The following is a 26,306-nucleotide window of genomic DNA, read 5'->3' as shown; positions in this document are numbered from 1 at the left end:
TAACTTGATGGTGTCAGGTCGTAGATTTAGGTCCTTCAGTCTCCCACTGGGTTGCCAAAGTTATGGAATTGTAGCGTCTCTGGAGAGTACTCACATGAATTCCGTGAGTTCTCTCCCCCACCGTCTCTTTTTTCACAGTCTCAGTTCAGTAGCACCAGAAATTTACTAGGTCCTAATCTCCTGTTAATTCGCCCCACCCAGAGTCAGGTTTTTCTGCTAGGCTCAGGGCCGGTGCAGACCTGAGGTTGCTCTGCTTATGACGTATGTCCAAGATGGCGCCTGCTCTTTGTCTTGATTGCCCTTGAGAGGTGAGCAGAGAGAGAGAAACCCGTGTCCGTACCAGGCACCTTTTTTTTCTCTCTCTCTCTCTTCCAGTTAACTTGGTGAAGTCCCCCCCCCGGGGGTCTTTCCCTCTAGTCTCCTCTCTCCGCTTGCCTGCCGGTGTCTTGGGCTATTGAGGTTCAGCTCACCTCGCATTCCAGCGCTGGTGTGTTGAGTCTGCCGCTGGTGTCCCGAACTGTGGTCTCCCACGCTCTCCACGCAGGTCCACTGTGAATCACGCATTCCGGAAGAGTTTCTTCTGCTGTTTCCTCCCCTACTCTTCCTTGAACCTGCAGTATCTCCACTTTTATTAAACTGTCTCTCCCCGGACTATCAGTGTGCTCCCTTCCTACTCCGCCATCTTGCGTCCTCCCTATCCAACTGAATCTTTTTAAAACCCTTGGAATATGAAACTTGAGTTCTCATTTCTTACATGTAAAACACATCAGATATTCCATGAAGTACATGCCTTGACCAATCCCTGTAACTAATAGCTCAATGAAGATTCAATCTTCCTAAGTGTCTTCTAATAACATTCTTACATTTTCTGAGAGTCAAGATATGAATTTACACTCAGGCTATGTAAACTAAACAGGACTTCAGCAGCGAACAGAAATTACACATCAAGTATACACATACCGAAAAGTAAACAGTACAAAGAGATGAACTTTACTGTAATTATTTCTAGAAAGAGCAAATTATCAGCATGTCTATTTCTCAAGGGGGGAAGAGAGGGAAGGAGTAAGGAGAGGTCAGGGCAAAGGGGCCATGGAGAGAGGGGACAGTTAGTTCTCTGAAGGCACTTAGCTCACTGGCCAGGCACAGGATAAGAGGTCAGCAAATGACCATGTATGGTACATCCGTACGTTGGAGTGAGTCCTCTATAAGGACATAAACAGTATGGTCAGAACCAAGAAAAACACATCAGGTATCATTAAGGCCACGGTAGGTTTGTTTGGAAGATCTACTGGAATCAAATCATTTTACCAGTGGACCTCAGAATACCGGAGTCATGTAAAGTACAGAAAACTGATATCTAAACTATAAAGTGATTTGCCTGTCATTACAACATAAGGACTGCCATGACAGAGATGATCTCCTTAATAAAACTTAATAAAAAACTCACAATTCAACTGTGCTGCTCAGTAACTTGCAGCAAGTTCTTTTGAGCAGAAACACATAAAGTCATTTAAGAATAATTACTGCTAGCGATTTGGACTGTACATTAAGAGCTCTGTGTTGTGGAAAGAAGCAGCCATCAAAGAAGGATGTACTTTTCTCTGACAGGAGGAGAGAACTTCCACTTTGCTCATGGTCTTGTCTAGATACTAATGGGGACTGTGGATTCAAATGCCTTCCACAGCCTCGGCAGCTCATGGCAAGAGTCTTGGGTGGTCACTGACATCATACATAAGAATGTATGACAACAGGAGTCACTGTGCACTAACTTCCCATGCAGGACCTCTGTCCTCACTGAGTTGTATTAGGAGAGTTAACTGTAAAACTTGTTCTCCAATAGTTTTTTTAAAATATTGTGTGTATGTGAGTGTGCAAATTGTTACAATCTTTGCATAATATAGAGTTGGTCTTCTGTGTATAAAGTTAACCAAAAACAAATCTTAATGGAGAATAGGACTGGGAATGGGAGAGAGAGGAGGTGCAGTGGAAGTGGGGGTGGGAAGGCAGGTATGGTGAGAACAATCACTATATTCCTGAAGTTGTACTTATGAAATTTGTACTTACTAAATAAAAGTTTTTTAAAAAAAGTTCTGTGTTTTAGTTACAAATACTATAAATAGTGGTAAATGATATATAAATGTAAAATTCTAATATATTTAAGATATATACACATTTATTAAATATTCCACATAAAATACTGCATTATATATATATATCTTTTTCATTATCTTTTGCAGATAATTTGATTCTATAGAAATTAACTGAATTCCAGTTAGAATGGTTATGTGGTGAAATTTAACCTAAATCTTAAGACTACATTTGCAAATCAAAGATAGGTTTCTGGGGCTTGGCATTGTGGCAGAGTGGGTTAAGCAGCCCTGTGCAATGCCAGCAAACCACCTGGGCATCGGTTCCAGTCCTGGTTGCTCCACCTCTGATTCAGCTCCCTTCTATTGTGCCTGGGAGAGCAGTGGAAGGTGGCTCAAGTCTATGTGCCCCTGCACCCTTGTGAGAGACCCAGAGTGCCGGGCTCCTGGCTATGACCTGGCCTAGCCCCCACCCATGTGGCCATTAGGAGAACAAACAAGCGAATATACAATCTCTTCATCTTTGTCTCTCTGAAACTCTGCTTTTGAATTAACCAAATTTTTTTAAAGATATATTTATTTATTTAAAAGTCAGAGTTACACAGAGAGAGGAGAAGAAGAAAGAGAGAGAGAGGTCTTCCATCCGATGGTTCACTCCCCAATCGGCTCCAACAGCCAGAGCTGTGCCAATCTGAAGCCAGGAGCTTCTTCCGGGTCTCCCACAGGGGTGCAGGAGCTCAAAGACTTGGGCCATCTTCCATTGCATTTCCAGGCCACAGCAAAGAGCTGGATGGGAAGTGGAACAGCTGGGTCTTGAACTGGTGCCCATGTGGGATGCCAGTGCTTCAGGCCAGTGCGTTAATCTGCTGCGCCACAGTGCCTGCCCCAAATAAATATTTTTTTAAATAGGTTCTTATAAAATTCTCAAAGTCAGATTTGAACAAAGGGTACTTCCTAAGCTGGGGCTCTGCTTACACACTGACTTGTAGCAGAAAAGGTATTGGCATTCCCGCCAGCACAGGCAGCACTGGGAGGAGGAAGCGTGCAAGCTGAGAGCAGGAACCTCGAGGTCGACAGCAGTGGAGATGTATGACGACAAGATTCGTTAAGGTCACCACTGTTCTTGCACTGCAGAAGCCCACATGCCCAGGTTAACACAAAGGATTTCCAAAAGAGGAACATGATTAACTCACAGTGATTTCAGGGGTAACACAGTCAAGCGACTATTACTGATAGACTCAATAAACTACAACTCGATCCACACCACTGACCAAACGCACGGAATATTTCTTAATAGACGCATGCCTCTCACATGCTCACAAGGGACAAGAAAGAACAAATTGTGAAGGGCGTTCTTAGCCTTTCAGACTTGGTTGCTCTGACATGCAAACCACAGCCTCATCATGGAGCCTCTCCCTTCAGCATACAAAGCATGTGCCTGGGGTTATCCATAGTCCTCCTTTCCTTTTCTTCAACTGTCTCCTACGGCTATTAAGCCTTTGACACAAGACAAAAAAGATCTATTTGTATAACAAAATCAACTCTTGATTTCCCCATCTTCTAAAGATTAAAAATTTGCAGATGCTGGAGGATGAAGGAGAGTTGGCAAACTCCTTTTTCTAGTTAGTACTTCTCTAACTTTATGGATGCCACCTGAGGCTTCAGAGTGGGGTTCAAGATACCCACACAGGAAGGGGTGTCCAAAAAGCTTATGAAGATGCATATTATGAACAAAACGGTGCATGGACTCCCAAGGCGTCTCGCACCCAAGTAAGCTTATCTTTTCCTTTCATTTGCCCACAAACCATCGAAAGCCCTCCCTTGCCCAAGGACTTCCTGTTTAGGCAGGTACTGGTATTTGTTCCTTTGTTTTATCTCATTAGAGCGAGAAAGGCCAAGCTGTGTCCTCTGTGACACTGGCCTGGGTCTCCTGGCCCCTCCTTCCCGGTGCTCTCCTCAGCCTGATGGTGATGCCTCAGGGAGGCGGCCTGGGAAACCATCCGCTGAACTGTCATTCGGAAGTGGTTTACCTGGGTGATGCCTCCAACTATCACTCCCCATCAACTCCCCCCACACACTCCACCTTCCTCTCAATGTTTCTGTGTGTGGTAAATACAGGGGAAAGTGGACGTTTGATCCTGTGGAACAAGGAACCCTATTCTCCGTCTCCACCTGTGCTTGCTTAGGTTAACACAGGACCAACCAGATTAAAAACAGAAACAAAACTGGGAAGATCTCCCTGTTGGCCTGAGTGCAAGAATGCACAACGCATTACCGGCACAGGATAGGTCCTGGAAGGTGCTGAGAATGGCCACAGTGTCTGTTCCTGAAATGCATTCCTGCCCAGAAGCCTGGGGGACAGCAAGTGACCGTTCCCCCCACTCCTGCAGGTCACCCTGTGATATGCTGCATTCCGTTCACATTCTACAGTCAGCACCCACATTCTATCAGGCCCTCCAGACTTCACCCCCTTTAAAGATAACACAAGGTTCTGCAGGTTGGGCAAATAAAAACACTCAAGAAAGTATACGTAACAGCTCCACCTACGACCATTAATGGTACAACGAAGTCCCTTCTCTTGGTTAGAGATGCAGCTTGTCCCCCAAATGACAGCAGTGGGATGTACACAGTCTAAAACAGAAGAGCGAGAGGTGCAGCATTGCGAGCTCAGCTCAGTGGCTGGGCTCCGCGTGGGAGCACCTGCCACACACCGTCAGGAATGCCTAAGCAACGAACAATCTCACAGCATTACTTACCATCCCTTGATGTAGTCAAGCAAAGAAACTTCCGTTTCTACCAAGAAGGAGCGTAACATTACCTGGAAAAGAAACCCAGAATTAGCTCTAGCAGAACTAACTGTAACCCCGAAGGACATTTTTCCCCTAAAGGACACAGAGAAAACCCTACTTCCTAGCGTTTGGAAAAAGCACTAAATATATGATAGTTTATTAAAATCTGCTAGGACTGACTGCTCTTACGTTGAAAATTAGCAGAAGAGACTGGACCAGAAAAGAAGAAAAAATTAACTCCTTTCTATGACCAGTTTTCTCGCTTTGAAGAACAGCTTGAAAATTATCTAAGAGGACACTGTGCTCCTTCTGATTTTAGATCAAAGGGGAGATGAAAGGGCGCTGGAAAATGGTTCAAACTGAAAACCCAGAGTCAGTGAGCCACCCTGCAGAGGGAGGGGCCCGACGCTTCTGACTCAGCTCTGTGCACGATCATCTTCCCTGCGGGTGTCCTGCCTCTCGGGAATCCTTACACAAGAACGCAGAGAAAACTCAGATTTTGCCTCTCCAAAGGAAAGTTAATCTCAGGGGGAAAATTTCAGTATTTTATTACTCAATAAGAAGATTTCTTTTTTTTTAACACAATTTTCAGATACATTCATCTTTGCACCCTACTGCACTGATTTAGCACAGCATCCATTCCCACAGTTGTAACGCTTAATGCATTATCAACAAGCACCTTCACACCCGTAAAATAAATCTACTTAACAGTTAAGGGAAACATTAAGGGTATGGTCTTTCTACCTTTTTTAAAAAATTTTATTTGACAGATATAGTTAGACAGAGAGAGAGAGACAGAGAAAAAGGTCTTCCTTCCGTTGTTCACCCCCCACCACAATGGCAGCAACAGCCGGAGCTACGCTGATCTGAAGCCAGGAGTCAGGCGCTTCTTCCTGGTCTCCCATGTGGTGCAGGGCCCAAGTACTTGGGCCATCCTCCATTGCCCTCCCAGGCCACAGCAGAGAGCTGGACTGGAAGAGGAGCAACCAGAACTAGAACCTGGTGCCCATATGGGATGCTTGCACCACAGGCAGAGGATTATCCAAGTGAGCCATGGCGCCGGCCCCAGGTCTTTCTAAATATGACTTGAACTTTTCCATGTCTGCCTGATTCTCTGTACTCTGACTCCACTGAAGAACACATGAGCTTCCCTCCAGGAACTCAGCCCACAGGAGGACCTGCAGGAAGCCAGGCCACCAGCCCCAGCGGGTGTGCTCCCCTGTGATCACTCCCTAGGCAGGCGACTCCTGTGTCATGTTCACAGTGCAATCCTACGTGAAACAAAGCCCCAGTCTTACTTGTTTCCAGCCTGATTTAAAATGTCCACTTGGGCTTTATTCATTAATTTTAATGTTTAATGGGTAACACAAAAATTGACTTACTGTTCCAGAATTCGTATACTTTTTCTTTTTTCCTTTCTTTTTGGGATTCACCACCTAAAAAAACAGATGAAACAATTCAAACCCGTTAGGTAATTTTGAAGACGGTAGTTTAATCGGCTGCCTTGGCGTCTGGTGCAGGTATTGCTTTACAAATGCTTTGAGGACTCCTGGCCAGTTATCTGGGCACTGCTTCTCTGCACACTTGCTGGGGAGACTCGGGAAAGAGAGCTTCGTTTGTCAGAGGTACTCTCCTCACTCACTTGATGCACTGAGTATCTTTTACCATCTGCTTCTTGGGAACAGGTTGTTAACATCCAAGGCCCACAATAATTATTATTACTTTCTAGAAAATTTAAAGTGATGCATATCTAAGAAATGTAGCTTGTTAGAATTAAATACCCTAATACAACAGATCACCCAACATGTGAGTATCTAAGAGGTTTACCAACCTATCAATTGCTTCATCATGTTAGTAATTTCCACGGAATGCCCATGCTACCTAGTAGGTAGTCTATTTTATTGACACAAGACTGATTTTTTTTTTTTTGACCATTGGTTTCGCGAAGAAGTATCAATGCAGTATCAATGCACTCCTACATTTGAACAAAATTGAAGGCACCAAGGAACAAGAGAGTGCCACCTGTCAATCTCACAGGATCAATAAAATACAGTAGTGCCTTAAGAGGCTCTGCCAGCTCTTCTCAATCCACAGCATGGGGACAGCACTTGACCGGGAAAGAAAGATGAAAGACTTTATGAGTAAGTACTATTTGAGCCAGAATTTATTAACGTAAACCAGGGTTCCAATAAAAATGAAATGAACAAAGACAGCAGTCTAGAAAGGGTTTGACTGAAACAGAGGTCACAGACAAACAGATTCAAAATGAGTCTGAAAAAGTGAGCGGGAGCCATGTTGAGGAGATCCTAAATATCAGAGCGCAGGGTTGGGACGCTCTTCAACTGAGGTTTCAACCAGAGCACGGTCTACTCAGTCGACAGCACAGAGATCCACGTAGAGAAACTGGAGACAACAGTCAGGATTCTATTTCTAACCACCTCTGAAGAGGTAACGAGGCACTGGATAAAGCAGTGCCAGGAAGCCTGGCTCCCAAGGAGAACTCAGAAAACAGATTAAACTGGATTAGGACCACCACTACAGAGGGCCTATGTCAGCTGTACTTCATATGTCTGCCTCTCCCATTACACACTGACATTTTCTAGTCATCTTTGTATCCCCAGAGGGATACACAAAATATGGACTATGGAAGACATTTAGTAATTTTTACAAGTGTACAAATTAGTGTGTGGAATACTTAGTGCAGTAAGAAGGTGGTAGGTGAAGGAGACTCCTTCACTTTTAACTTAAAAGAGGCCAATTTTAATGTCCACTCGGCAGAGAAAGGTTATTATTCTTGACGAAACACTAATAATAATATTTTCCTTTGACCTCCACAAGTATTAAATTATAGGAACACAGCAATACCACAGCTCAAGGATGAACAGTGCTAAACTACGCCAGGTGTCCCAACACATGCTTGCTGATCAACTAGTGGAGTGCTTTAAGGCAGAAGTAACTACTGTGGACTTGCTTTAATAAATGGATTTTTTTAAGATTTATTTATTTCAAAGGCAGAGACATACAAAGTGAGGAAGAGACGGAAAAAGAGATCTCTTCACTAGTTCGTTCCCTAAGCCAGGAGCCAGGAACTCCATCCTGGTCTCCCATATGGGAAGTGGGCCCAAGTACTTGAGCCATCCTCTACTGCATTCCAGGCCCATTAGCAGGGAAGTGGATCAGAAGATCAGCAGGGACTTCACTGGCATTCCAAATAAGGGTGCCAGAGGTGTCACAAGCAGCAGCTCAATCCAGGGCCACACTGCAGGCCCCAGCATGATTTCTTATTGACTGTGCATGGCCTTGTCACTCCCTCTAGTTTGCACGTGAATGAGAGCGAAGGCACTCTGCAGATCACAGGCCACTGTGCAGTGCCACTGATCACAACTGAAGCACATTCTCTTTTCTTATTAGGGAAGTTTTGGTGGGCAAGTTGGTAGGAAGACAAAATATAAAAGATGAAGCTTAAAAAATTAACATATCCATACTTAATTTTTAAAGTTTCACATGCAAAAATTCAAAATCACTCCAGATTTAAAAGGCCTTGGGACTTGAAGAGAAATAATATCATTTAGTCTAAGAAACAAGTTGGCTAAAGGAATTTAAATATTCTTAAAATCATATATTGTTGCTAAGTTAACCTGTGGCACTTATCCTTATCCTTTGCAAAATCCATATTTTTAAGACATAGAGTTACTGGAAGTGATTAAAATAAAATGCTTCTCACCTCGTATACATTGAATTGGGACTGCCCTCTAGAAAGTTCCCGGTAGCTTGTTGTAAATTCTCCAATGATATCGTGACTAAAAAGGAAAAAAGTATACATTAAGTCTAGTGATCGTGGAAAAAGCTTGCTATTATTATGCATGTAATAATTAGTAACTCTAAGAGATGGATATATCATTGTCCTCTAATTCAAAATCATGTATATACAAGTCTTATTTTTATTAATATTCAGATGTGTAGTCCACCAAAATTCATTTTTACATAGGTATATTAGTATTAAGATCTGCAATCTCAGAAATATTGTTATTAAAATAATTATTTAATAGGATGAAAATTGGAGACACTCCAATTTACTCATCAATGAAGTAATCAAAAATATACAGAAATCTTCAAACTTTCCTGTGGCTGGGGGTAATAAGACACCACTACAGAAAGAAATGACATGCTAGCGTGTCTAACAGTCACCAATCTGCTCTTTAATGACAGCAATTAACAAGTGTTTTGCTAGCACCAACCTGGTAATTCTAAACGTCATCACTACTTCTCGGGGGCCTTCTCAGTTTAGTGAGGAGGGGAAAGAAATGAGTAACATGGGTGAGTTCTCACTGAGGCTGACCCACGCTTGCACAAAATAAACGTTCAGCACTCAGCCGCAGGGAGAGGACTTCTATTCTACTCCTCTGGAGTCAACGTAATGCCCAATACTATGCTGAACACACAACGCTCTCTCCCTTTCTCTCTCTCTCTCCCCGAGGCTGGCAGGGTGGAAGAGGGCGCCCCGCCACCCCCCGGCATCCCGCCCCACCACGACCCCCTCTACAGCTCGGCTGAGTCGCCTCGCCAAGAGCGAGTCTTGCAACCCGGGGCATTTTCTGGGAGACGCCCAGTCTGAGGGCTGCTGGTACTGACGGGGAGGGACAGGCGTCCGGGACGGCCGGGTGAGCGGGTCCTGGCGGGGTGGGGGGCAGGGCCGCGAGGCTGGCAGGGTGGAAGAGGGCGCTCAGCGTAGCACCACCTCGAGGGGACAGGGAGGGCCGGCCCGGATGGCTAGGGCCGCTGGAAGTCTCGCAAGAGTACGAGCTGGGCCCCAGGGGCGCCTCCTGGCAGGGCATCCCGCTGCCCAGCGGAGGCCTGGCGACCAGGATGCCGGACCCGTCCCGTGAGCTGGCCCCGCTGCCCGGCCCAGGCGCGACGCCAACAGATGCTGCGGGGCTGGAGGCGGGGGACCCTCAGCCGGTAGCGGCCCGCGCGGTCCGCACCAGCCTCGACAGCCGCCGCCGTCGCCCACCCCGGCGCTCGCCGCTCGCCGCTCCAGGGCCTTACCGAGGCACTGCCCCACCGGCGTGCTGAACGGATTCCCCAGCAGGAACTCCATCTTGCACGGAAAGCGCGGCGGCGGACGGGGCGTCCAGTCTGCCCGCCCGGGTCTCCGCCGTCCCCAGCCGCGGTCCCGACCTGACTGACACTTGCCCCCGCCCCACCCTCAGGAACGCCGAGCCCGGGCCCTTGGCCACGCCCCCTTGTCGCGTCTCTATTGGGCAACGCCTACACAGCCCTCATCCGATTGGCCTTCGCCTCTACCTCAGTGAAGCTCCCACCCACCCCGCGGCGTCCGATTGGCCGGAGAGCGAGCTAGGTCGCTGGAGTCCCCGTCAGGCGTAGCGGCACCTCCCCTGGCCCGCCTCCGAAAGAGAGGCTTTGCGTGTTGATTCGTCCATATATCGGTCAAGCTAGAGAATCCTTAGTATTATTGGATAAAAGACGAGTCAATCACTTAAATAGGGACAGGGAGAGGAGGTGGATCCACGAAGATCCCCGCCCACAGAAAGTGCTGATTGGGTAAACGTTTGTTTTCTCTAAGCCTGGTTGGTGTGGTAGGATTTCCCCGCCCCGAGAACTGATCACGTGATGCGTCCACTTTCACCCAGGATGTCTACCTCTTAACTTCCCCTTAGCGACCGAGCGGGCGGCGCTTGGTTCCCTAGCAACCGGGGGACGCTGTTGCTGCGCAGACCCAGCCCGGAAGCCGGCGCCTGAGAGGAGAGGAGAGGAGACCCGGGGCGGACAGCGGGGAGAGAGGTCGGTCCACTAGTGTGCTCCCCAGATAACCTCAAAAGCCCAGGTCTCCCGCGTGGGCGGTGGGGCCGCGAGCACTTGAGCCGGCACCCGCCCCTTCCCAGGTGTGCATTGTTAGCAGGAAGCGGGAGCCAGGAGCTCCCGGGACTCGAACCCCGGCACCCCAGCACGAGACGTGGGTGCCCCAGCGGTGTCCTAAGGGCTGCCGAATCCCACGCCCACCTCTGCGAAGTGAGCTCACGGCTCCTGGGCCAGCCACCTCACGCTGGCTTCAGCCGGCCACATCACTTAGTCTTGGGCTTTCTTTGGGTGAGGAAGGAGAGGGTAAGGGCGCAGGGCCAGAAAAGATTTTTTTTTTTATTTTTTTTATTTTTTTTTTTAATTTTTTTTTTTTTTTTTGACAGGCAGAGTGGACAGTGAGAGAGAGAGACAGAGAGAAAGGTCTTCCTTTGCTGTTGGTTCACCCTCCAATGGCCGCCGCGGCGGGTGCGCTGCGGCTGGCGCACCGCGCTGATCCGATGGCAGGAGCCAGGAGCCAGGTGCTTCTCCTGGTCTCCCATGGGGTGCAGGGCCCAAGCACCTGGGCCATCCTCCACTGCACTCCCTGGCCACAGCAGAGAGCTGGCCTGGAAGAGGGGCAACTGGGACAGAATCCGGCGCCCCTGCCGGGACTAGAACCCGGTGTGCCGGCGCCGCTAGGCGGAGGATTAGCCTAGTGAGCCGCGGCGCCGGCTAGATTTTTTTTTTTAAAGATTTATTTTATTTCTTTGAAAGACAGAGTTAGAGGTAGAGCCAGAGAGAGGTCTCCCCTTCACTGGCCCACTCCCCAAATGACCACAACAGCCAGAGCTGCACCAATCCGAAGCCAGGAGCCAGGAGCTTCTTCCAGGTCTCCCACGCTGGTGCAGGGACTTGGGCCAGCTTCCACTGCTGTCCCAGGCCGTAGCAGAGAGCTTGGTTAGAAGAGGAGCAGCCGGGACTAGAACCGGCGTCCATATGAGATGCTGGCACATCAGGCCAGGGCATTAACCCGCTGCGCCACAGCGCCAGCCCCTTAAACCTTTCCATACACGGTGTGCTTGCTCTCCTGTCTGCTGATCATTCCTCCAGGTTCCGGCTGTCATCGTCAACCTCTGCACGTCCATGTGATCATTCTCCCTTGGCTTTGGCTGGGAATGCAGGGTCGTCCCTGTTAGTTACTCCGCTGTGTGACCTTGGCCAAGTACCTTCTTCCCCTCCACCGCGTATCTGAACCCTGTGCCGTGTCCCGGCCTGCAGAGCTGGCGTGTAATTCAATAGTGCGTGTGCGCAGAGTCCACGCAAACCCTGTTAGTGGCTGCTCCCCTCCTTAGTAATTCATGGGCACTGGGAACTGTGCGTCGCAGAGCCGATTGGCCCACGGTTCCTGTTTCCCAGGAAACTGCTGCACCTGCTTCCCGGCGAAGAGGCTCTTCAGGTCGCAGCGGCGTCAGACTCGAAGCTGCTGTCTCTGCCGCCTAACTCTGGGCTCACTGACGCCACTGACAGGCAAGTCGGCAGGGACCTGGCCTGGGTGGGGAATTACTGACTGTATCCCCACAGCACAGGGCTGTTCGGGCCTCATCCCTGACCTGGGACAGCTGTGAGAAACCTTGTGCACGGTGGCAGTGAGAGTGTCTGGAACCCTGGGTACAGCTGAGCCATGCTTAGAAAGATGGGTCCATTTCTTACCTGGAAACTGGGGTTCGTCCTATGTGTAAATCGAGTCCCCAGGGAGCTCTCAAGTGTGACCCCCACCTCGGTTGTCACCAACCTCACTCCTCTTGGGGTTCTCAGTACTGTAGCTGGAATGTGCTTCTTAGAATTATTAAAGTCCAGGGGCCGGCGCTGTGGTGCAGCAGGTTAACGCCCTGGCCTACAGTGCTGGCATCCCACATGGGTGCTGGTTCGAGACCCAGCTGCTCCACTTCCGATCCAGCTCCCTGCTAATGGCCTGGGGAAGCAGTAGAAGATGCCCAAGTGCTTGGGCCCCTGAACCCACGTGGGAGACCCATAAGAAGCTCCTGGCTCCTGGCTTCAGATCAGCGCAGCTCCAGCCATTACAACCATTTAGGGAATGAACCAGCAGATGGAAGACCTCTCTCTCTCTCTCTCTCTCTCTCTCTCTCTCTCTCTCTCTCTGTCTGCAACTCTGCCTCTGAAATAAATAATCTTTAAAAAATAATAATTATTAAAGTCTGGGCATGGGTGGCTTAACCAGGGCCCAGGGTAAGTAGCCACCCCTGGCTCCTGACTCCAGCCCCGCATCAATGCAGACCCTGGAGGCAACAGGGGAGGGCTCGAGTGCTTGGGTTCCTGCCACCCACGTGGGAGATCCAGATGGAGTTTTTAGCTCTTCTGGCTTTGGCCTCAGCACAGCTCAGCCCAGCCCTCACCGTCACAGGCATGTGACGGCTGTGCTGCTTCCGTGGGCAGAAGGTGGGATAGCAGTGGCACGTGTGGCCAGGGCCAGGTTGGGAGTGGAAGGTGCATACCTGTGTCAGGTGCATCCAGGCGGGGGGCGAGGAGGAAGAACCGGTGAGGACGCCCCCTGTCCCACCTCACAGGGCTTGTATTTGATTTCCAGCTCTGCTTCCCGACATCCCACACCCCAGAAGCAGGAGTGATGGTGCGAGTGGTTGAGTCCCTGCTGCCGGTGCGGGAGACCTGGATGGAGTTTAGGGCTCTTAGCTTCACCCTCTCACCCTGCCCACCCCCTCCATTGGGAGCACCTGCTTGCACTCGTGTCCCCCCCCCCGCCCTGCCCCCCGTCTCTGTTTCTGCTTGTCGAAAACAATTTTTTTAAGATTTATTTATTTATTTGAAAGGCAGAGTTAGAGAGAGAGAGAGGTCTTCCATCCACTGGTTCACTCCCCAATTGGCCGCAACGGCCAGGGCTGTGCTGATCCGAAGCCAGGAGCCAGGAGCTTCTTCCGGGTCTCCCACACAGGTACAGGAGCCCAAGCACTTGGGCCATCTTCTGCTTTCCCAGGCCACAGCAGAGAGCTGGATCAGAAGTGGAGCAGCTGGGACTCGAACCAGTGCCCATATAGGATGCCGGCCACTGCAGGGGGCGGCTTTGCCCGCTATGCCACAGCGCCGGCCCCCAAAAAGAAATGTAAGAGATCACAGAGACCTTAAGAGAAAGGGATGGGAAATGCCCACAGAAGGAGACACAGAACTCGCAAGGCCTGGACTCGGGCACGTTAGGGACTGAAAAGCCAGCAGGAGGAAGACAGTGTCTGTCTGTGTCAGTCTGTCTGTCCTGTGTGTACCCCCCAGCCCCCATCTTCCTCTCTCTGCCTCTGTGTCTGTTCCTCCTGTTCTTGGCTTCGCCCTGTGCCCGGCCAGGCCAGCTGTGGGGTCCCCACCTCTGCTGAGCACCCTCATCCCCAGTCCCGAGTCTCAGGAGGCAGGGACACGAGTGGGCAGCTTGGGTCAGTGCCTCACTGAGCACTGGACCTGCAGGGGACAAGGCAACTGTCAGCCGGCAACTTGACCGGGGCTGCCAATGGTTGGCACCAAGAGACCTGGACGGGGAGGCCTGGCACCAGGCCACAGCCCAGTGGGACAAGCTGTAGCTGTGGGGCCGAGAGATGGACCCCGGCAGGTGGCCCAGGTGCTTGCCAGGAGCACCCAGAGCTCCCTGGGGACACATGTACGGACCCTGAGGGGCAGCCCTCCGAGTTAAGACGCCGTCACAGGACCTGGCGTTGTGGGTTAAGCCGCCGCTTGTAATGCCCACATCTCATATTGGAGCACTGGTTCGAGTCCTGGCTGCTCCACTTCCCATCCAGCTCCCTGCTAATGCGCCTGAGAAACAACAGATGATGGCCCTAGTGCTTGGGAGACCTGGATGGAGTCCAGACTCCTGGCTTTGCCCTGGCCCAGCGCTGGCTGTTGTGGCCATTTGGGAAGTGAACTAGCAGATGGAGGATCTCTCTCTCCCTCCCTCTCTCCTCCCCCCTCCCCTCCTTCTCTCTCTGTCCTTCTTTTCAAAGAAAGAAATCTTGGGTAAAAAAAAAAAAAAAAAAAAAACAACAGGAAACAGAGAGAAACCTTAAGAGAAGACCTCAGGGAGGGCCGGCGCTGTGGTGTAGCGGGTAACATGGCCGCCTGCAGTGCCCGCATCCCTTAGGGGCGCTGGTTTGAGGCCTGGCTGCTCCTCTTCCAATCCAGCTCTCTGCTGTGGCCTGGGAAAGCAGTAGAAGATGGCCCAAGTGCTTGGATCCCTGCATGCCGATGGGAGACCCGAAAGAAGCTCCTGGCTCTGGATTGGCCCAGGTGTGACCATTGCAGCCATATAGGGATTGAACCAGTGGATGGAAGACACCCCTCTCTCTCTCTCTCTCTCTCGGTCTTTAACTGTGCCTCTCAAATAAATATTTAAAAAAATAAAAGCAAGGGAGACCTCAGCAGTGCCTGTCCCCCGACGGAGGAGGGGTGCGGGGCCTCAGGAGGGCGGGGCCTCAGGAGGGCGTGGCGCTGTCTTGCAGGGAACATGAGCCGGCTGCACAACTCCATAGAGCCGCGCGTGATGGACGACGAGATGCTGAAGCTGGCCGTGAGCGAGCAGGGGCCTCGCGAGGAGGCCGGGCAGCTGGCCAAACAGGAGGGCATCCTCTTCAAAGATGTCCTGACCCTGCGGCTGGACTTCCAGAGTGCGTGTCCATGTCCCCTGGTCCCCCCGCCCGGGAGCAGCCCCCTCGCCCCCCCCCCCCAGGAACCCACTGCGGGTCCCAGCACGGATGCGCTGAGGACGCCATACTTAGTGCCGTCGTCGTGTGACTGTCCACAGCGCCCCTGACCTGATTGAGAACAGAACAGATTAGAAACCCGTCCCGCTGCCAGTCTAAGCCCCGAGGGGACCCCACACTGGTGTCTGCAGCAGGGAGCTCCCAGCAGGTAGAAGCTTGGGGTCCTATGCAGCCGGCAGCTGGAGATAGGAAGCAGGGGCCCAGTAGCCTTGGTGGGGGGCGGGGGCGGGGTGGCTGAAGAACGGGCAGGGAAGCAGGAGGGCGCAGGGCGCCTGAGGCCGAGAGGCAGCCCGTGGACGATGGGGCTGGGGACAGGTGGATCCCTCCCGCCTCGCGTCCCCAGCGGTGGAATGGGCGCCTGCAGCTCCCGACGGGAGACAGCCCTGCCGGGCAGAGCGAGGGCGTTTCGAGAGGAAGTGGGGAGAGCTTTGCGGGGATCCTGAACCCCCCGTGCTTTGTGCACCTGCTCTGATCCTCATCCCTGCTCCGTCTTGAGCCCTCCAGGCTGCCCAGGCGACCAGCCAGCAACAAGGAGGGAGCGGGATTCCCTGGTGGGCAAGACGGGGTGTGGTCCAGGCCGGCCTTAATTAAGAAGCCTGTGGCTGACCGCCCCTCCCCCGTCCTGGGTGCTCAGCCTTCGCCGCCAGGGCACCTAGCTTCTTCCTCCAGGGCAGGGCAAGAGAAGGTGAGGCGTCTCGGTGCCGCCGTGCGCCGGCCCAGAAGCCCACGCGCCCCTCTCCTCTGGTCTTTGTAGACATCCTGCACATTGACAACCTCTGGCAGTTCGAGAACCTGCGCAAGCTGCAGCTGGACAACAACATCATCGAGAGGATCGAGGGCCTGGAAAACCTCGTCCACCTGGTCTGGCTGGGTGAGGCCCCTTCTGCGCATGCGTCTGCTCCCGCCCACCTGCCAAGGTTGTGCCGCGCCCCGCCCCGCCTCCCCGCCTCTGCCCCCCACCCCGGGAGACGGCACTCTCACACTTGACCCTCAGCTACCTGGGCACGGTCCTTAGCCTGGGCACGGCTGCTGTCTTTCAAAAGACCCGGGATCCACACTGGACAGAGCACAGCACAGACGGGCCATTCTGCTGCCGCCCGCCGGCCTCTCAGGCTGGGCGGGGCGCTCAGGGGGCTGCTACAGACTCCTCCCCTTCAATTTCCACTCGGATTGACAGGTAGCCACTGACTGGCAGGGCCCCGGGAGCAAAGCAGCAATAGTCATCGCAGAAGCCGGTGGGCCTGTGCGTGGGCTCCGTGAGCTCCGTGACCCCACACAAGCACCCAGCACCCCCACTGTGCAGATAAGCAAACAGAGGTCACAGTGCCTAAGAGCGACATGGGCTCTGGCCCTCCCTGCCCAGGCCTGGGTGGGGAGGATGAGGCCGTTTGGATGAACAGGGGCCATGCACTGGCCTCCCAGGGGCATCTGGTGAGGGGCAGGTAGGCACCCAACAGGGAGAAAAGGATGGGCCTGCTGCGTTCCCACAACAACCCTAGGATACAGGTGCCTGGTACAGTCTACGCAAGAGGAGCCAAGGCTCAGAGAGGCCAAGGCGCGTGCCCAGAGCCAAGGACCAAGCAGTAGCAGTGCTGGGACTCGGACCCACACCAGTCTGACCCCAAAGCCCATGTTCTTCCCGCCCCCAGCACACACACACACACACACACACACACACCCCTTACCCAGCATTCCTTACTGCTGATTCCTGGGCACGGTGGCCTGTCCACACCATCAGGAGGCCTCTCTCTCTCTAGCCAGCCCTGAGCCACCGCCCCCACCCAAGGCCACCCTGCACGGGCCATCTGAATGCCACTGTTTTTTTTTTTTTTTTCCTTTTAAAGTTTCATTGAGAGCTTCCATCTACAAGTTCTGCACCCCCCAGCACAGCGTCAGGGGCCGGGCTGGGCCAAAGCTAGGAGGCACGTGGGTGGCAGGAACCCACGGCAGGGACCTCCCAGGTCTGCATTTAGCAGGAAGCTGAGTCAGGACCAGAGCTGGGTGTGAAACCCAGGATCTCCACTGTGGGACGCGGGCATCTTAATTGGCCCATTAGCCAGCAGCCCAGCCCCCACACCCACCCGGGACACAGGGCCGAGGGTGCCAGGTGTGCCTAGTGTCCTGCATCCTGGGATGCTCTGTGGGTAGCTTGGAATTGGCCACAGTGGGAGTATGGACACCCACCCATCCCCCGGAACTAAGAAAGAACCACAAAGCAGGGCTTCCCCCAACCCCTGCTGTTAAACACTCACCACGCGTTCTTAGGGGCTGGGCCAGGCCCCTCAAGAACAGAACCTGGGGGCGAATGTAGTGGTGCAGTAGGTGAAGCCACTGCCTGGGACACCAGCTTCCCACGTGAGAACCAGTTCTGCTCCACTTCCCATCCAGCTCCCTGCTAATGTGCCTTGGAAAGGCAGCAGAAGATGGCCCAAGTGCTTGGGCCTCTACCATGCAGCCCGAGCTGTTGCAGCCATTTGGGGAGTGAACCAGTGGATGCAGCCAGAGGCAGGCATCAAACACGTGATGTGGACATCTTAACCTGCATCTCTCTCTCTCTCTCTTAGATTTATTTAGGCAGAGAGAATCTTCCATGCATTGATTCATTCCCCAAACCAATCCAAAGCCAGGAGCTTCTTCTGGGTTCCCCAACAAGGTCTTGGAACATCTACTGTAGCAGAGAGCTCTATTGGAAGTGGAGCAGCCAGGACTCGAACCGGCGCCCTATGGGATGCCGGCGCTGCAGGCGGTGGCTTTACCCGCTGCGCCACAGCGCTGGCCCTGAACCTGCCTCTTAACCATCGGGCCAGCTGCCTGCCCCTGCGGACTCGGAACTGACTGCAGACATCGCCTCAGTTTCTGTGCTGTGCTATCTGCAGCAGGTCGCCAGGGGGCGCCGTTGAGTCCCAGTTCCCTCATCTGCGGTGGGATGACGACACCTGTGCTATGAGGATTAAATAAGGCGGTGCCAGTCCAGGGCCTGGCACAGAGCAGGGGACAAGGAGATGTTGGCAGTGTCACCCGTGCACAGATGGGCGTCGTGGACATGCAGACGAGACCAATGATGCTGGGGTTAAGCTGACTCCCAACTCACCCTTGCAAAGTGACCGCTTGTCTGCCAGGATTGTCCGTACTGCCAAGCTCAGGACAAATCCCCAGTGCCGGCCGCTGGCCCACTGGCCTCCTGCACAGGGTTACAACCCCAGCCACCAGCCAAGCCCGAAAGCTCGTGCCAGATGGGTTCCAGGACCCCCTGAGGTCACATCCCTGGATGCTCAAGTCCCCTGTGTAGAATGGCATAACACAGGGCCAGCGCTGTGGGGCAGCAGGTTAAGCCACCATCTGCAGTGCCAGCATCCCATAGGTTCGCCAGTTCAAGTCCTGGCTGCTCCACTTCTGATCCTGCTCCCTGCTAATGGCCTGGGAAAACAGTAGAAGATGGCCCAGGTGCTTGGGCCCCTGCACCCATGTGGGAGACCTGGAGGAAGCTCCTGGCTCCTGGCTTCGGATTGGCACAGCTCTGGCCATTGCGGCCATTTGGAGAGTGAGCCAGCAGATGGAAGACCTCTCTCTCTGTCTCTCCCTCTCTCTGTAACTCTGCCTCTCAAGTAAATAAATAAGAATAAATAAATCTGAGGGGGGGAATGGCATAACAGGAGGACACTTCAAAAAGTTAGTGGAAAAGTGAAATTAAAAGTTTCGGAGTCAGGATGTAGCCTTGCAGTGAGACACCTGCATTGTTGCCAGGCTCCACCCCCCACCCCAGTGCCCTCCCACTGCGGCCTCTGGGGGCAGTGGTGACAGCTCAGGTAGTTGGACCTCTGCCAGCCACCTAGAAGACCTGGACTAAGTTGCCGACTCCAGGCTTCAGCCTGGCCCAGCTTTGGCCCAACCCAGTCCTGATCATTGTGGACATCTAGGGAGGAGACAGCAAATGGTAGTCTCTCTTTTGCCTCTCAGATAAATAAATTGGTGTTTAAAAAGAAACCTTTATTTTGGGGCTGGTGTCCTGGCACAGTGGGTTAAGCCGAGGCCTATGTCACCAGCATCCCGTATTGGAGTGCTGGTTCCAGTCCTGGCTGCTCTGATCCAGCTGCCGCAAATGCACCTGGGAAAGCAGCAGAAGAGGCCCAAGTGCTTGGGCCCCTGCCACCCATGTGGGAGACCCAGATGGAGTTCCAGGCTTCTGTTTTCAGCCTGGTCCAGCCACAGCTGTTGCAGCCATTTGGGGAGTGAACCAGCAGATGGAAGACCTCTCTTTGTCTCTCTCACCCGCCTCCCACCATCATTGTGCCTTTCAAACAAATAAGATAAATCTTTTTTTAAAAAAAAAAAAAACACTTTATTTGGTGTAAATAATTTTTTAAAGATTTATTAATTTTATATGAAAGAGTTACACACACACACACACACACACGTCTTCCATCCGCTGGTTCACTCCCCAGATGGCCACATCAGCTGGAGCTGCACGATCCAAAGCCAGGAGCCAGGAGCTTCCTCCGGGTCTCCCACGCGGGTGCAGGGGTCTAAGGACTTGCGCCATCTTCCACTGCTTCTCCAAACCACAGCAGAGGGCTGGATCGGAAGTGGAGCAGCCGGGACTCGAGCCGGTGCCCCTATGGGATGCCAGCACTGCAGGCGGCAGCTTTACCCACTACACCACAGCGCCGGCCCCATCCGTGAACTTCTTAAAGTACCCTTATATTTGTGTGTAACTTACACCCATCCTTCCGAGTACTTTAAAGTATCTCTGGATTACTTCACAATACCTAAGCGGGGTAGATGAGATGCACACACACAGAGCACTGGATAAACCCGGAATTGCTACGCGGATGGGAGGCCTGAGGCTAGGGGCGTCCCTGAGCCCATGGTCTGCTGCCTCAGAGCTGCCGGTCTCCTCCGAGCTCTGACCCAGTGAGCGCCGCCCACAGGGGTGATGTGGTGAGCGTGTGAGGCTTCCAGAAATAATCGCAGGCTTTGCCCCGGGGGTGTGGAGGGCGTGCCGCTTGCTGCCGGTCCGCAGAGCACCAAGTCCCCTTGATGGCCTCGCTCGAGGAGCGCCCACCGCCCAGCCCAGGCACCGGACAGCAAAGCCTCTTCACAGATCCGCCCCTTCCCTTCCCCCAGATCTGTCCTTCAACAACATCGAGGTCATCAAGGGCCTGGACAGCCTGGTGAACCTGGAGGACCTGAGCTTGTTCAACAACCGGATCTCCAGGATCGACTCCCTGGACGCGCTGGGCAAGCTGCAGGTGCTGTCGCTGGGCAACAACCAGATCGACAACATAATGAATGTGAGTGGACGACACGCACACACCCGTGCGCATGCGCGGGGCTCGGACAGGGCGGGGTCTGCCGCGTGGGCAGGTGCACCTGGAGCATCGCAAGTCTTCTCCCCCCTACCCCTAACCCACCTCCGCGTCGCTTGACAAGCCGGCTTAGTCCACCAGGGACCCGATCGTGTTGGGACAGCACGCTTCACAAAATCTGTCTGTGGCTGCCCGTTCACAGCCTTTGCCACGGCAACCTCTCGTTCTGCCCCCTCGGTCTCTGGCTCATTTAGCCAACGTTTGCCTGCTGGGTGCACTTGCTCTGTTCTCAGTGGGGACAGAGCCGGACAAGGCGGGTTCCCCTCGGGGCTGACCAGCCCACAGGTTAAAAGAACCCCTGGTGTCCCGTGTCCGCGGACGCCGGGGGCATCTGTGCGACACTGACAGTGGTCATCTCCAGGGAAGGCTGGTTGGCTGCCCCTGCACTCCCCACAGGGGGCTCCCAGCTCAGCAGGCTGGGGCTGAGACTGCCCCCCCCCAATAGCTGGGGGTCTGGCAGCCTCGGGAAGGGGCCCACATCAGAGGTGACCCAACAGAGACCTTCCCCTGTGGTTCCTGGCCAGGGCCCCTGGGAGCTGCCCCGAATTCCATTACTGCTTGGGTCAGATGGATGGCCTGGGCTGGAATCCCAGCTCTACGTGAGGCTGACTGAGATGGATGGCCCGGGGCGGCGGGGGAGGAGGTCAGTCACCCAGATGGTCCCTATACGTAAATCCATCCATCTGACGGGGCAAATCCTGGAGGCAGTGTAGTCTCAGTAGTCTGCCCTGTATGCCCCATGGAAGCCAGCGTGCTTGTCGGGGGTCCAGAACTGGTCACACAGCCTGCCCCCTCCCTGCTCTGCTGGGGTGGGGGTGGGGGTGGGGGAGATCCACCGTGGACCAAGGACGTGGCCTTGGATCAAGGGCTGAGATTTTAGCCACCTCCCAGCTGTCTGAGCTGGGGCCAGCGTCCACTTGCCCATCTGTGAAATGGGCTCAGCCAGTAGAGCTGTAGCGAGGACCGAGTGGACCCCAGAGTGTTCAGTACCTGACATGTGTGAGAGGCAGGGTTGCTGGTTCCCAGAGTCGAGGAGAGAGAAGGCCCCTAGGGAGAAGCGGCCGGGGCCAGAAGCTCCTGCGGCCAGGCTGCACCCGGGTCCTGGAGACCCCCGGTTGTCTCCACCTAGCTGTATCCGAGTGCCTGGGTTTGGGTCCTGGCTCTGCTGTCAGTTCCAGCGTCTTATGCTGTGCAGCCTGGGAGGGTGGGCAGGTGACGGCTTCCGTGCCACGTACGTGGGAGATCCGGATGGAGCTCCTGGTTCCCGGCTTCGGCCTGGCCCAGCCCCTGGCTGTTGCTGCCATGTGGGGAGTGAAAACAGTGAATGCAAGGTCTGTGTGTGTGTGCACGTGTGTGCGTGTGCCTTTGAAAGGCAGAGAAAGAGAGGGGAGGGGAGAGAGAGCGAGCTCTCCTCTGCCAGTCCACTCCCCAAATGGCCACAACAGCCGAGGGGAGGGCCACATCGAAGCCAGGAGCCGGGAACTCCATTCAGATCCCCCACTTGAGTGACAGGGATCCAAGCGGGTGCTTCCCAGGCGCAGGGGCATGGAACCGGATCAGAAGCAAAGCAGCCGGGACTCAGACAGTACTCCAGTGTGGGGTCCCCAGACAGCATCTCAACCCATGAGCCACAGCGCCCATTTCAAAACACGCGGACTTTGAAGCAAAATCAGGGCCCCCGGGAAAGAGCCTCTGTTACCCCCTCACCCTCTGTACCTGCGTCCCTGGCCGAGACCACAGCTGCGGCCAGGCATCCTGGCTCTGTCCAGCTGCCCTCCAAGCCCCGCCCTCATGTCCTGTCTCCACCCCCGTTAGCAGCCCACTCCGCTGCCTGCGCCATATTCCGATGCCACGCGATGTACTTCCCCCGTCCCTCGGAGGTGGACGCTGAAGTTGCTCCAAGCTGGTGGCATCACACAGACCACCTCAGATGTCCTTGAACCCCAGGATGACCTCGAGCAGGGGTCACGTGCGCCTGGGTCAGCCCACATGCAAGATACACTCCCGGCGAGGGTTGCTGGACCAGAAGGCAGGTGCATCTTCAATTTGGACGGCTCTCTGCCAGCTCGGCTCCGGGGAAGTGGAACCGTTTACAAACCCCCCGGTGTGGCCCGCTGCCTGTCAACTTTCTATAGCGCGCTCGCTTCTGAGGCTTTTCTCTTTGCCTGCCAACAAGCTGAGAAATGGAATCTCACCAGGAGATCTCTAAAAAATGAAATCAGGCCCCGTCTTTTCTCATACACGCTTCAAACTCCACTGGCTTCCATCATCCTTAGAGCAAAATCCAAACCCTCGACCACAGCCTGCATGTTTTTTTTTTTTAAGATTTATTTATTTATTTGAGAGGCAGAGTTTCAGACAGACAGAGGGAGAGACAGAGAGAAAGGTCTTCCATCTGCTGGTTCACTCCCCAGATGACCGCAATGGCCAGAGCTGGGTCGATCTGAAGCCAGGAGCCAGGAGCTTCTTCCAGGTCTCCCACGTGGGTAGCAGGGGCCCAAGCACTTGAGCCATCTTCTACTGCTTTCCCAGGCCACAGAGGGAGCTGGATCAGAAGTGGAACAGCTGGGACTTGAACCGGTGCCCATATGGGATGCTAGCGCCACAGGTGGAGGCTTAGCCTACTGTACCACAGCACTGGCCCCAGCCAGCATGGTCTTACATGAACCAGCCCCTGACCTTGTCTCCACACTTGTATCAAGTCTTTCCTCCATCATACTGCAGCTGCCCCAGCCTTTCTCTGTTCCTGGTGTACCCTGAACTTGTCGCTGCCCCAGGGCCTTTGCCCGTGCTGTTTTGGCTCCTGAGAAAGTGCTCTCCTTGCACTACCACCACTGGCTCCCTCCCGTCTCCCATAAATGCCACCTCTCACGGTTGGTGCTGTCTTTACGTTCCTTGTAGCACTTTGCCTAGTCTGTGATGATACTACTTAATTTTAAAAACACTCCCAGCACCACCCACCGTGTAAGCTCTGGGGTCCACGTGGGCTTTGGTCTCCCTGGGCACACACCTGAGGCTTGCTGCCTGCTTGGTCGTGAATGCTATTTATTATGACTGACGGCCTTGGGCGCAGTTCCGACACTGGGCGCTGGGAGGCGCTGTGCGCTGCGGTTCTAGCGCAGCTGCGCATGGCTGTCTCCCGCTGGCTGGCCGCCGGTCTTGATCCATTTGATGGATGAGATGGGGTGGGGGTGGGGCATCCACGAAGCCCTGCCCCGAGGGCCCACAGACGACAACCACCACAGCCCTAACTTGGCTTCTGTGTCTGGATGTCAGGCGCCTTTCATCTGGGCCTTGCTTTACGACGGCTGTAACACACGTAACATCCCTCCGCTCATTCCTCATTCTACACGCACTGAGGCTTAGGGGAACTTGCCCAAGGCCCCATAGCTGGGATTGGAGCTCCCGTCTGTCCGTGCCTGATCCAATATCTCAGGGCAATACCTAGTCCCCTACCTGCAGGCCTGGACCCCCACCCACCCACTCTGCACCTGTGCCCCACCCCCGCCCTGCCTGAGGCCTGAAGGTGCCAGGGCCCTCCCGGCTGCAGGGAGAAGGCGGGGGTGTGTTTCCAGGCAGCCAGGACGGAGCGTCCTCTCCTCCCCAGCTCGTCTACCTGCGGCGGTTCAAGTGCCTGCGCACGCTCAGCCTCGCCGGGAACCCCATCGCCCAAGCGGAGGACTACAAGATGTTCATCTACGCCTACCTGCCCGACCTCGTGTACCTGGACTTCCGGCGCATCGGTGACCACATGGCACGTGTCTTCCCCCTCCCCCACCCCCGTGGGGTCCCGCAGCACCTGCGTGGGTGCCCTCTCGCCCAGGCTCCCAGCAACCAGGGCTCCCCCATCTCTGCGCATTGTCCCAAGGCCACCTCGCAGCCACTGTGTGGTTTCCTAAAGGAAACAGTGGAGAGGGCTCCCCCCTACCCCCTGCACCCTGGTCTCTGTGACCCCGGGAGCAATATTAAGAGCTAGCTGTTGTTGGGCGTTCATCAATCAAGCCCATGGCGCCGTCTCACCACCAGCCAGCCGGGACCCTGCTGTCGTCCCAGTGGCCAAACTGGCGCTCAAGGGCGGGGACTCCAGTGGGCGGGGCTGGAGCTGGGAGTCAGTCCCTGTGAGTGAGCTGCCTGCCTGTGGGAGGGTCTTCCTGCTGCCCCCTGCCTGCCTCCCTCCCCGCCCCCCATCCCCTGCTGTGAAGCCCTTGCTTCTCACTCTGGGCCGTGCCATCCATTGTGGGAAGGAGTGGCAGGGGGTGGGGGGTACTGACCCATTGGGACTGGGGTGGCACCTTGAGTCGGGCCAGCTGACCTGCCTGCTGGTACCTGTCCTGCAGACAGGAGCTGTGTTGAGCACTAAAATGACCCCCAGGGTGGGGGACACCTGGAGAGGCAGGCAGGAGGGTGGGCCCCCAGCCTCAACTCTGAGCCCCTAGAACCTACAGTGAGAGGAGCCCCTCTCTCCTGGGTGGGCCAAGGTGCCGTCCAAGCACGTGGTCCCCTGCCCACCAGCACTGCTGTGGAGGCTTAGAGAGGAGGTGACCTCAGGGGGAGTCCCCTCCTCCCGCCACAGGCTTTCTCTTGTCCCTGCATGGGACCGGAAGCTGAGACTACAGCTGTATCTATTTTATTTATTTTATTAAAAAGATTTATGTGTTTATTTGAAAGTCAGAGTTACACAGAGAGAGGAGAGCCAGAGAGAGAGAGAGAGAGGTCTTCCATCGCTGGTTCACTCCCCAATTGGCCTGATCCGAAGCCAGGAGCCAGGAGCTTCTTCCGGGTCTCCCACGTGGGTGCAGGGGCCCAAGCACGTGGGCCATCCTCCACTGCCTTCCCGGGCCACAGCAGAGAGCTGGATCGGAAGTGGAGCAGCCGGGACTAGAACCGGCGCCCATATGGGATGCGGACACTGCAGGCGGCAGCTTTATCTGTGATGCCACAGCAATGCCTCACCCCTTTTTTTTTATTTTAAAGATTTATTGGTTGATTTGTTTCTTTGGAAGGCAGAGTTACAGAAAGACAGAAGAGATTTCTCATCTGCTGGTTCACTCCCTAAATGGCTTGCAAACAGGCCAAACCCAGGAGCCGGAAACTCCATCCGGGTCTCCCACGTGGGTGGCAGGGGCCCAAGCACTTGGGTCATGTTCCGGTTCCCCAGGTGCATCAGTAGGGAGTGGAGCAGCTGGGGCTCACGGGGGATGCTGGCATCGCAGGCCAGTGCTTGACCCGCTGTGCCCGCTGAGCCACAGCACGGGCCCCTGAGCCAGTTTTAAAGGCAACGGTGCTCTCGGATGCTGGGTTGGCCACATACCTGTTTGAGTGTGCTCTTCTTGTTATGAAACCATGGGGCACCTTGGACCTGCACCTATAGAGAGCATAAAATCTGTTCTCTTTATAGTAATAAAAACATCATAAAAATAGGACAGAGGAAGGTGTTAGCTGTAAGTTGTTTGGGACGCCCGCATCCCATATCGGGAGCCCCGGCTACTC

General features: G+C 54.0%; 1 protein-coding gene across 5 annotated transcripts in view; it reads left to right on the top strand.

Annotated features, from left to right (window-relative positions):
- The window catches only part of LOC127489693 (dynein regulatory complex subunit 3), a 63,025-nt gene that overhangs the window by 15,711 nt on the left and 21,008 nt on the right, over nucleotides 1-26,306 (top strand). The window contains exons 1-6 of one of the 5 annotated variants that reach the window (XM_070061726.1): nucleotides 10,530-10,678; nucleotides 14,873-14,977; nucleotides 15,190-15,354; nucleotides 16,205-16,321; nucleotides 20,575-20,741; nucleotides 24,367-24,570. In XM_070061726.1, coding sequence (XP_069917827.1) covers nucleotides 14,905-14,977; nucleotides 15,190-15,354; nucleotides 16,205-16,321; nucleotides 20,575-20,741; nucleotides 24,367-24,570 — 726 coding nt within the window. In that variant the 5' untranslated portion in view covers nucleotides 10,530-10,678; nucleotides 14,873-14,904. Of the gene's footprint in view, nucleotides 1-10,529; nucleotides 10,679-12,091; nucleotides 12,203-14,872; nucleotides 14,978-15,189; nucleotides 15,355-16,204; nucleotides 16,322-20,574; nucleotides 20,742-24,366; nucleotides 24,571-26,306 lie in introns of those variants that run through there. The other 4 variants (XM_070061727.1, XM_070061725.1, XM_070061724.1 and 1 more) reach the window with 4 other exon arrangements.

The sequence above is a fragment of the Oryctolagus cuniculus genome, chromosome 17 (assembly GCF_964237555.1).
Source record: "Oryctolagus cuniculus chromosome 17, mOryCun1.1, whole genome shotgun sequence".
NCBI classification, from domain to species: domain Eukaryota; kingdom Metazoa; phylum Chordata; class Mammalia; order Lagomorpha; family Leporidae; genus Oryctolagus; species Oryctolagus cuniculus.
The sequence above is the reverse complement of the archived record's forward strand: the minus strand, read 5'-3'. Positions and strand labels throughout refer to the sequence as shown.